General features: G+C 57.5%; 1 protein-coding gene across 1 annotated transcript; it reads left to right on the top strand.

Annotated features, from left to right (window-relative positions):
* The first annotated feature begins 1454 nt into the window (after nt 1-1454).
* RBP4 (retinol binding protein 4) lies at nt 1455-10639 on the top strand. Its single transcript, XM_029059846.1, has 6 exons — nt 1455-1520; nt 1888-2223; nt 3731-3867; nt 4347-4453; nt 9660-9872; nt 10424-10639. The coding sequence occupies exons 1-6, from the start codon at nt 1455-1457 to the stop codon at nt 10435-10437; spliced, it is 873 nt and encodes a 290-aa protein (XP_028915679.1). The 3' UTR covers nt 10438-10639.
* Nucleotides 10640-11279: the final 640 nt, after the last annotated feature.

Genomic DNA, 11279 nt, shown 5'->3' with positions numbered 1-11279 from the left:
GTCACTTGCCCGAGGTCACACAGCAGACAAGTGGTGGAGCGGGGATTAGAACCCTGATCCTTCCGACTCCCAGGTCTGTGCTCTATCCACTAGGCAACACCGCCTAGGGTGTTTTGTGTGTGTTCTGTGCCTGACTGTGAGTCAGCCCAAATTACTACTCCGTGATCGATGTCGCCGGTCAGGTCGGTCTGGCTGTCAGCCCTTCCAGCACCTGGAGAGAGTAGATGGAGGGCCAAGTTTAAGCACAGGGGGTGGATTCACACTGCTAAACGCTGTGCCCCAGGCCATGTTCCATACTGACTGCCGGATGTTCAAGATAACAACTGTGGGATCTATTGAGTGCCAACATTTATTTATATTAACGGTCTGTCTCCCCCTCTAGACCGTAAGCTTCTTTTTTTATGGTATTTAGTGCTTACTTTGCCGGGGCAGTTACAAAGTAATCAGGTTGGACGCAGTCTATGTCCCACGTGGGGCTCGCAGCCTTTATCCCCATTTTACAGATGAGGTCACTGAGGCTCAGAGAAGTGACTTGTCCAAGGTCACGCAGCAGACACGTGGCGGAGCCCGAGATTAGAACCCAGGTCCTCATGGTGGGCAGGGAACAAGTCTACCAACTCTGTAGTAATGTACTCTCCTAAGAGCTCGGCACAGCGCTCTACACACGGTAAGCGCTCAATAAAGCCGACTGATTGGGTGACTGAACGTTTTGCCAAGTGCTGGGGTGGATTCATTCATTCATTCATTCAATAGTATTTATTGAGCGCTTACTATGTGCAGAGCACTGTACTAAGCGCCTGGAGTGTACAAATCAGTAACAGATAGAGACAGTCCCTGCCCTTTGATGGGCTTACGGTTTAATCGGGGGAGACGGACAGACAAGAACAATGGCAATAAATAGAATCAAGATTCAAGACGACCTGGTCAGATTCAGCCTCGGTCCCACTTGGGGCTCACGGTCTAGTTAAGAGGGAGAACAGGTACTGAATCCCCATTGTACAGATGAGGAAATCGAGGCACGGAGAAGCAGAACGACCATCCAAGGTCGCGCTGCAGGCAAGCGGCAGAAGCGGGTTAGAATCCAGGTCTTCTGGCCCCGTGTTCCTTCCCCCAGCGCACAACGCTGGAGGCCAGTCCAGGGCCCGGGGACTTGGGTTATGAAAGAGGGACCCGTAGGCCTGCCGGGGAGAGAGAAGGCCCCGGCCAGAGGGCAGAGGGTTGGCCATTGCAGGGAAGGGCACTTGCCCGGGGGCAGCCCCATGAGTCAGGCAGGGATGGGGCTGGGGGAGTGTGGAGAGATATTGGCTCACTCGCCCCCACCCCACCCCACGCTCCCACCGCCCCCATCGTGGCCCAGGCAGAGCCACCCTGGAGAATGTTTAACAGGATTTGTGCTTCTGAGGATGGTGAAACCACAGGGCAAATATTGATCCAGGGTCAGCAGTGTGGCCACAATGGAAACCACAGCCTCCTCCCCTCCTCCCCTGGCCCACTGCCCCAACCAGGCCCCGGAGAGTGGGGCGGGTGGAGGCCCGGGGCCCACTGGCCCAGCCGGGCCCCATACCCGCTCCTCGGGGGCCGAAGACGGCCCGTGGCCTCCCCAGAGCCCCCTCGGAGTCCCGAGCGGGGACTGAACGTGGGAGCCGGGACCGGGGACTCCGGAGGCCTGGCCGCTGCTCCCCACAGCTGGACACGGCGAGGAGGAACCGGGAAAGGCTGGGCCTTCCGGGGGTCCTGAGGGAAGAGAGGATGGGCCGGAGGCTGGGGGATGTGGGGCATGAGCGTTGGGAGGGGCCGTGGATGCCCCCATCTCCACTCCCAAGGGGTCCCAGTCACCAGTACGGGCCCAGGGGAGCACCGGGACAGGGGGAGGGGGCCCCCTGAAAGGGCACAGAGGTTAAACTGAGTCCGGCCGGGCCCGGCTGTCCCGCTGCGAGGGGGCGCGGGACTGGGGTTGAGGGAGGTGTGGCCGGCTGCAGGGTGCCCAGCCGGTCTGCCGTCTCCTCCCCCGCCCCCCCGGCCCGGCCCGGTTACGAAACTGCGGGCTGGTGCTATATAAGGGACCGGGGCCGGCTCCGGGCCGGACGGAGAGAGCGGACGATGGAGCGGACCTGGGTCTGGGGGCTGCTGCTGCTGGCGGCGGCGGGGCTGGGGGGCGGGGATGCCGAGCGGGACTGCCGGGTGAGCAGCTTCAGGGTCAAGGAAAACTTCGACAAGACGCGGGTAGGTGATCGGAGTCCGACCGTGCCCGCCGTCCTGCCCCTCCCGAGCGGCCCCCGACCCCTTCCTCTGCCAACACTGGGCCCCTCACCCCAACCGTGGCTCCACAGTCCCCCGTCCCTTCCCCGACCCACAATGAGCCCCTAACACCTCCCACGGCCCCACACTGGGCCCAGCCGTCCCTTCTATGGCCTCACTGGGCCCATATTGAGCCCTCCAAATCCTTCCCCAGGAAAACCCTGTGCCCCCCACTCCTCCCCGCTCTGGATCCTAAGCCCCATCCCCCTTGCTGTCCCCTTGCCGGACACTGAGTGCCCTCCCCAGCCCTGGCCCTGTACTGAGCCCCCGACTCCTCTTCCAGGCCCAACACCGTGTGTCCGCCTCCCGCCGCTCCGGCCCCGTCCCGAACTCCCCCATCCCTTCCATGACGCCACACTACACCCCCCAACCCCTTCCCCTGCCCCTCCCCGAACCCATACTGACTCCGCCCACCTCACTCTGAGCCCTCATCTCTCCCCTCATTCTACACTGAGTGCCCCACCCCTCTCCTGACCCTTTACTGAGCCCTCTACCCATCCCCTAGCCCCACACTGAGTTCCTCTCACCCCTCTCTGGCCCCTCACTGAGCCCCCCCATCCCTCCCGCAGCCCCACACTTTGCCTCCCCCTCCCCCTCACCCCTCTCTGGCCCCTCACTGATTCCCCCCCCCCCATCCCTCCCGCAGCCCCACACTGAGCTCCCCCACCCCCAACTCCGGACTCTCCACACTGAGCTCCCCCCCCCAACCCCAGGCTCCCCACACTGAGCTCTCCCCCTCCGTCCCCCCCGCGGCTCCATACTAAGTCCCCCCGCACCCTTCTCCTGGCTATTTACAGAGCCCCCAACCCTCTCCTGGTACCACATTGAGCAGCCCCCCATCCTTCCCCTGACCCACACTGAGGCCCCCTCCACACATTTCTGGCACCTCCCTGTGCCCTCCACCCTCCTTCAGCCCCACACTGAACCCCGCCCCAGCCCCCCACCCCTCCCCTGGCTCCACAGTGAGCTTCCCCACCCCCATGGTCCTTCACTGAACGCCCCCACCCCATCCATCTCCGGGCCCCACACTGAGCCCCCTGGCCCCTCCCCCTGCTGACACTAAGCCCCCACCCACCCCCGGGCCCATATTGAGCAATCCAAATCCTTCCCCAGGAAAACCCTGTACCCCCCGCTCCTCCCCACTCTGGGCCCTAAGCCACATCCTCCTCGCTGTTCCCTTGCAGAACACTGAGCGCCCTCCACAGCCCTGGCCCTCTACTGAGCCCCCCACCCCTCCTCCAGGTCCAGCACTGTGTGTCCGCCTCCCCCTCCTGCCCCCTTTCCCAGGCCCGGTCCCGAGTCTCCCACCCCTCCCCACCTTGGACCCCGTGCCCCGTCCTCTGGCCGGACACTGAGCACCCTGTCCGGGACCTGAGTCCCTTTCTTCAGCCCTTCTTCTCCGGGCTGGGCCCCGACTCTTCCTGGCCCACAGTTCTCAGGGATCTGGTACGCGATGGCCAAGAAGGACCCGGAGGGGCTGTTCCTGCAGGACAACATTGTCGCACGCTTCACGGTGGACGATGGCGGCTCCATGAGCGCTACGGCCAAGGGCCGCGTCCGGCTCTTCAAGTCAGTGCCCGCACCTCCTCCCTGATGCCCCCTCCCCTCGACACAAACACCCCGCCCTACTCTCTCCCCATCCCCCGCCTTGTGGATTGCCTCCACTGACCCTTTCCCCCCTCTTAAACTCTCAGGCTAACCCCTTCTCCATGCCCCCCGACCGTCCCATAACACCCCTCCCATGATCCTTCCCCCTTCAAACCTCTCAGTCAACCCCATTCCTCTCCTCCAAGAATGCCCCCACCATCGATTCTCTCCCCGACCCTTTCCCCTTTCTCCGAAATCCCCTCCCCAACCCTTCTCCTGGCCCCTTCTCCCCCTTTTTCCAACCCCCCTCCTCCCCCTCCGCCAACCTTCCAACCAATATCATCATTGCCAGACCCCCTCCCCGTTGGCCAAACCCACCTCCCTCCAGACTCTCTAGTTTCCCTTAGCTCCCTCCTACCCCCCGTGGTCACCACTGTCACTCTGCCCGTGTCCTCCTGCAGTAACTGGGATGTCTGCGCGGACATGGTGGGCTCATTTATGGACACCGAGGACCCCGCCAAGTTCCGGATGAAGTATTGGGGAATGGCGTCCTTCCTGCAGAAAGGGAGTGAGTCTGGGGGTCGGGGAGGACACGTGGGCCGAGGGCTGCCTCTGGCGTGTGCGCGCAGACACAAGGGTAATCAGCCAGATTGACAGAAAGGCAGACAAAACTCCCCTTTCATTCATTTATTCAGTCATTTATTGAGTGCTTACTGTGTTTAGAACACTGTACTAAGCGCTCGGGAAAGTACAATAGAACAATAGACATATTCCCTGCCCACAGCGAGCTACCTGAACCTTCTAGCTCCGAGGGGAGAGAGAAAGCTACTCCCTGCTACAGCCCTGAGGGCATAGGGAGATAGGAAGTGGGGCTGAGCTGGGCTGGGGGGCCGTCCTGATTCCACCTGCTCCCCAAAACTTAGAGAACCAAGTTTCCAACCCCCGGGATGGGATGCCCCAAACCCAGTGGTTTAATATTCATAATAATAATTGTGGTATTTCTTAAGCAATCACTCTGTGCCAGGCACCGTACTAAGTGTTGAGGTGGATACAAGCAAATCGGGTTGGGCACAGTCCCCGTCCCACATGGGGCTCACGGTCTCAAACCCTGAGAACCCTGTCTGGAGCTGTGCAGAGGTTCCTGTTTCCTTCCAGGCCCCTCCATGGAATTCACATCCCGGGCCCCTGACTGCTTCCAGGGGCTCCAGGAGCTGGCCAAGATGGTTCCTGCCTTGGGGATCCCTGCAGAGACATTGGGGCTGCTCTCTGCACTCACCCATCTCCCACCGACCCCAGGGTCCCCAGCCCTGAGGTTGCCCGGGGCGTCTCCCTTTTCTTCTCTCCCCTAGTCGCATCTTGGGCACCCCTGCCTAGCTGCACCAGGTGTGGCTGTTTCGGCAGGAAGACCTGCCAGTCCAGTAGCACCCGTGGCATTGTGATTGGGCTGGGATAACTTCTCCAGGAACCTGAGGAAGAAGGCTCTTTCCCCGCCTCCTTGGAGCAAGGGTAGGGCTTGTTTAGTGAGCAAGCTGCGGGTGTTAGGAGCTCCAACACCTGCTTTCCCTGGCACAGTTGAGAAACCCTATGAACTTTCTTTCACGAGAGTCCGTTATGCCTGAAGTCTGAAGGCTTCTTGAGCAGAGTCGTCGTCATCTGCGAACCCTTCGCGATCAAAAGACAGGAGCGAATTTCCAACGGGGAGGTCCTGGAACACAGCTTACAGCAACACATCCAAGCTGGACGGAACGTGTGAGGAGTACGATCGCCGAGAGGTTAACCAACCCCCCACGGGCTGAACTGGATGGGAACACGCACGGCACCGGAGGGTAGAACGAACAACATAAAGATCCCATGAAGCGAAGTCTCACCCCGACATCCCCGTGAGCTGTCAGGAGACCTCTGCAGCAGACAGACCACCCTGGAAGGCAGCAGATGGGTGAGGGGCTGATTTGAAAATGGCAAAAAGCACTGCAAAGGGCCCCCGTTTTCCAAAGACCGCCACGCTCTTCTCCAGCTCCACCCACCCACTTTGTCAGGGGTGCCTGCTGTATGCTGGATTCAGAGGTGCTCACGACCGTACCGTTTCTGTGAGCATCTGCCCTCGCTGGAATTCAACTTCTTTTGCTCGACCTGTTTCCCATTCTTCTCATTTCGAGCAGCTTGTGCAGATATCCTGCCTTCGATTCTCCTCCCGTGGGCCATAGAGCAAAGGTGTCATGCGATGACCTAGGTTCGATGCCGGACATCTTGCGGTGTTCCGGAACTGCTGCTTGTGGCCCTGCCTTGGCGCCGGTAAAATTGCTGAAGGGACTGGTTGTGCCGTCCAGAGGTCGAGACTTGCAAATGGGGAAGTAGGAGAGAAGCGGCACGGTCTAGTGGAATGAGTACACCTGGGGGGCATAGGAACTGGGTTCTAATCCCGGTTCCGCCGCTCGTCTCCTGGGTGACTTTGAGCAACTCACTTAACTTTTCCGTTCCTCAGTTTCCTCATCTCTAAAATGGGGATTAAGGCTGTGAGCCCGACGTGGGACGGGGACTGTGTCCAATCTGATTATTTTGTACCAACTCGGCACTTAATACGGTGTCTGGCCCAAAGTAAGAGCTTAACAGATACCAATTTAAAAAAAGGGACAGCTACAACTACCTGTAGATTTTCAAATTTGTTCTCAATAATAATTATGGGATTTATTAAGCACTTACTATGCTGAGTGTTAGAGTCGACTCGGTATTTTGATTGGACACTGTTCCTGTTTCCCACGGAGATCACAATCTAGCTCATCCCCATTTTACAGGTGGGAAGCTGAGGCCCAGAGAGGTTAGGTGATATGTCTAATGTCAAACAGTAAACGAGTGGTAGAGCTGGGACCCAAAGGTAAGACCTATGATTTTCCCACTAGGGCCCACTTGGCTTTCGGGACGAGTAATGTCTAGGTAGCAGAATTTAGTGACAGCCTTTAGTTCTAAGTGCTGATGGACTAGCCTTGGTTGTGTGTGGTGTTTGCTAGGAGCAGTTTGTGGGTTTTTTGTTCTTTTATTGTTACTTGTTTAGGATTTACTATGTGCTAAGCACTGTACTAAACACTAGGGTATAAGATAATCAGGTTGGATTCCTTCCCTGTCCCACCTGGGGCTCACAGTAGGAGTCAGGAGGTCATGGGTTCTAATCCCGGATCCGCCACTTGTCTGCTGGGGGACCTTGGGCAAGTCACTTCACTTCTCTGTGCCTCAGTTACCTCGTCTGTAAAGTGGGGTCTGAGACTGTGAGTTCATGTGGGATAGGGACCGTATCCATCCCAATTTGCTTAGTACAGTACCTGGCACGTAGTAAGTGCTTAAAAAGTACCCTAATTATTATTATTAGGAGGGAGTAGGATTTAATCATAAAAGAATGGGGTAACTGAGGGCCAGGGAATTTAAGTGACTTGCCCAGGGTCACACACAGCAGACAAGTGACGGAGCTGGGATTACAACCCAGCTCCTCCCTTCAGGCCCATGTTCTTTCCACTGCTTCCCACAGGATCGATCTGCTTCAGAAGGTCAGTCGATCCAAACTACTTTGTGGATTCTGAGAAGCTGTTCATGATCCTGGGCCTGTGTCCATGTGTCTGCGGGTGTTTGTCCAAGAGAGTGTGTCCATATGTGTATGTGTGAGCACATAAATGCACACGCACGTGTCTATAGTACAGTCATCGGCATAGAGGAGCTCCTCTATGAGGGATTCATGGATCCTCAATGATGAGTTGAATGAGTTTCCCGAAGAAAGAGAATTGTTTTCGGACAGGAACTTCCAGGACTCTCATTCCATCCCTAGAACGAAGCCCTTTTTTCTACCACAGAAAAAAAGAAAGGATCCGACAGCTGCCTCTTTCCTTTTGCCTCAATCGGATGTTGGTGAAGTTCTCAGGGCAGCCAGAGCCCAGGTCTGCCGATTGAGCCGAGTGCTTTTGAACGTGGACGAACACCTTTGGTGGTCTGGAGACCCCAGTGGACACAACCCTCCCACCCTCTGTCCGCCAGACTCAAACCATTTCTTATCGATCAGGAACTTAGCAGGCAGCTGCTGTAAAGAAACTCAGGAAATTTGCTAGTAAAGAAAGCTAAAACTTCTTCCCGGGGCGACCTCCCCACCAAACTCTTGAACTTCCTGCAAGAAGCTCTCCTGTGGCCTACCATGTCCACACACCTCTCTGAAGGTGAGCTGAGCTCAGCGTCGGAAACATTCGGCTTCTCGCACCCTCTCCCTGGGTCCTTTTCTTTGGTTAATCAGTTGGAGACCAAGCTTGGCCCCTGGGCCCTTGGTCCCAACTCATTTAACGTGGCAGGTGGGAGGCTTCCTCCCTTTTCTTAATCTGCCCTCGTGACTGGCTACGTCTGAGGCGCTGCTGTCAGAGAAGTGACTGGTTCTTAGCCAGATGTGAGCTCTCTCTTCAGGAGAGGGGGCTTGGAGTGAGTACTCGCCTGTTCCAGAAACCTCTGAGCTTCCCTCTCATCGCTTCATTAGGCCTCCCCCGGCTCGGCTCGCCCAGTGCCATGCGGAGGTCTGGAGGCTACCTGCATCTGTTCTCTTGCAGGGTCTCCGGACTCGCAGAAAAGATCATGTCCACCGTTGCTTGATAGGGCTTGAAGCCATAGTCCTCAGAGTCCAGTTTGGGAGCACTGGCTTGGATCCATTCAGACATGTTGCCCTGTAAACACTACCTCATTCAACGCACGCACGTGTGCATAAACGCACACAAACACACAAATACACTCATGCGTTCACTCCATCCCCTGCATCCAGAAAGTGGCCTCTCACCCACAACAGCTTGGCAGTCTTGGGATTTGCAGAACAGAGAAGAGGAGATTGAGGGGTTAGGCTGAATGTGCCCGCCCTCCCACCTACGGGTGGGTGGGGCCTATGCCCGCTCCAGTTAGGGCTGCTGCCCCCCGGCCACCCCTCTCCACCGCCATGCCAGCGTCACGCCTGCCGGGTCCAGGGCTCCAGATTGCATCCTGAGAAATCTGCCCCTGCCCGGGTCCATCTAGGAGGACAAGGCTGGGAGAGAGCTAGAGCTGAGGGACTCAGGGGAAGGGAGAGGGCAGAGGGAGACTGTCTTCCATTGGTCACACTCGGATCAGCCAGAACCCTCCCTCTCATCAAGGGACACCTTCTGAGGGGGTCATCTGTGGCGCCCTGGCATCTGGGGCGCTTCTCTGTTCTTAGTCTTCCGAGTCAACCTGGCACCACATTCACCTGGGCATTTCCTTACGGGGGAGGTTGTACAAGTGATAACCTTGTCAAAGCCAAGAAGTCCCAGTTAGGGTTTTAGACGATGTTCCTGGGTGGGGGGGATTGTGTGTGTTAAGGGGGGACCGTCTGGGTCCATGAAATGACTGTGAGAGTGTGTCTGGGTCTGGAATGCGTAGAGTTGTGTGTCATAAATGGGGTGTGAGGACTTTGTGGATGTGACCATGTGTATAAAAGAGTGTGAGCCTGTGGGACTGTGCGTGAACTTGACTGCTGCCTATAAGACAGTGTGTGTGTATGTGTTTTTGTCTGTAGCAGGGGACTCGGTGTCGACCACCTGGTTGATGGGTCCTGTTAAGTTGTGGGTAGGAGCGAGGGGAGAGAGGAGAGGCAGGCCCTGCGCTCTTCCGTGATGTTGACCTCCGGCTGACCTCTCAAGTCCGGAGAGGTCGGGGCCGGGGGTGGATTGAAGGCATCTGGAAGTGGGTGGGGCCATCAGAGGCTCTGGCAAAGGGGCCCCGTGGCCGACACCCCCTGTGGCTTCCAGATGACGACCACTGGATCGTGGACACGGACTACGACACGTACGCCCTGCAGTACTCCTGCCGTCAGCTGAACGAGGACGGCACCTGCGCCGACAGCTACTCCTTCGTCTTCTCCCGGGACCCGCTGGGCCTGCCCCCCGAGGCCCAGAAGGTGGTCAGGCAGAGACAGGAGGAGCTGTGCCTGGGGAGGAAATACAGGACGATCGTGCACAACGGTAAGGCCCCTGGCTCGGACAGGGTCCTCTGTGTCCGGCAGGGAGGCTCAGCCTCTCGCCCCTGAGGTGAGAAGACACGGTAGCCCGATCGGGGAACGGCTACCGGGGCCTCCGGTTCGGCTCTCTGGTCTGGGGTTGTGGGAGACCCTTGGGAATCAATCGTTCGACGGGACTTACCTAGCGCAGACTATGTGCAGAGAGTCTGGGAGAGCACAGTACAACAGAATTAGCAGATATGTTCCCTGCCCGTAATGAGCTTAAGGTGTAGAGGGAAACATCCTGTGCCCTGACTTCATTTGTCTGGCCACGTCCCAGGCAGCCCCCACTTCCAGCCAGTCAGTCCCCTGGATATGGCCCTGGATGTCTTCGTATCTGGGAGCACCAGCCTCCCTTTTCCAAGTGCCCCGCGGGGAAGTCGGACCAGGGAGGGGATCCGGGCAACCTCCCCGCCCGGAGAAACCTTCTTGGTCTCCACGGGTGTCACACGCCAGGCAGCTGGGGTCTGGGATTTTGAGCACCTTCACTGGCTGGGGTTCTCTCCTCCGCTCCAGGATTCTGCGATTAGAGTCCGGCAGCTCCTCGGCCCCCACGTTGCTTCCCTCAGCCGAAGCCCCACCTGAGACACCGCGAGCCGGGGAACGTGACGGAGCGCCCGCTGCTGGGAGCGGAGTAGAGACTGAGGATTCGGAGTCCAAATTATGGGTTCTGGAAAAGAGCCATCTAATTTGCAGTTTGTTTCTCAGTCAAATTAAAATATTCCTAGTGGATTTGCTTTTCATATCTGCCGAATGAGGCCGCCCTGCAAATTCATCGTAGTCAGCTTCACCAGTATGTTCTGAGTGCCCATGGGTGAGGAGCACCATCCAGTGTGTCTGCTGATACAGGACACTGTTCTGAGCACCCATTATGGGCAGAACACTGTCCTGGGTACTGTCTGTCTGTAGAGCACTGTAATATTAATAATGGCATTTGTTAAGCATTTACTCTGTGCCAAGCACTGTCCTAAGCGCTGGGGGAGATAGAAGGTAAACAGGTTGTCCCCCATGGGGCTCACAGTCTGAATCCCCATTTTACAGATGAGGTAACTGAGGCCCAGAGCCGGGAAGTGACTCGCCCACAGTCACACAGTGGACAAGCGGTGGAGCCGGAATTAGAACCCACGACCTCTGACTCCCGAGCTCCGGCTCTTTCCACTAAACTACGAGCACTCTTATGTGTAGAGTGCTATCCCGGGCAACAACTGGGTAGAAAACACTGTACGGGCCCCTACTGTACAGGTGCCATGCTGGGTATCTATTACAGACAGAGGATTGTACTGAGCGTTGGATGCTCATTCTGTGGGAAACCAGAGTCCTCACGGACTGGGCACTGTGGGGATGAGGCCACACAACCTTCACCCTCACAATC

This window comes from Ornithorhynchus anatinus, chromosome 3 (assembly GCF_004115215.2).
Source record: "Ornithorhynchus anatinus isolate Pmale09 chromosome 3, mOrnAna1.pri.v4, whole genome shotgun sequence".
NCBI classification, from domain to species: Eukaryota; Metazoa; Chordata; class Mammalia; order Monotremata; family Ornithorhynchidae; genus Ornithorhynchus; species Ornithorhynchus anatinus.
This window is presented reverse-complemented; position numbering and strand designations above follow the sequence as displayed.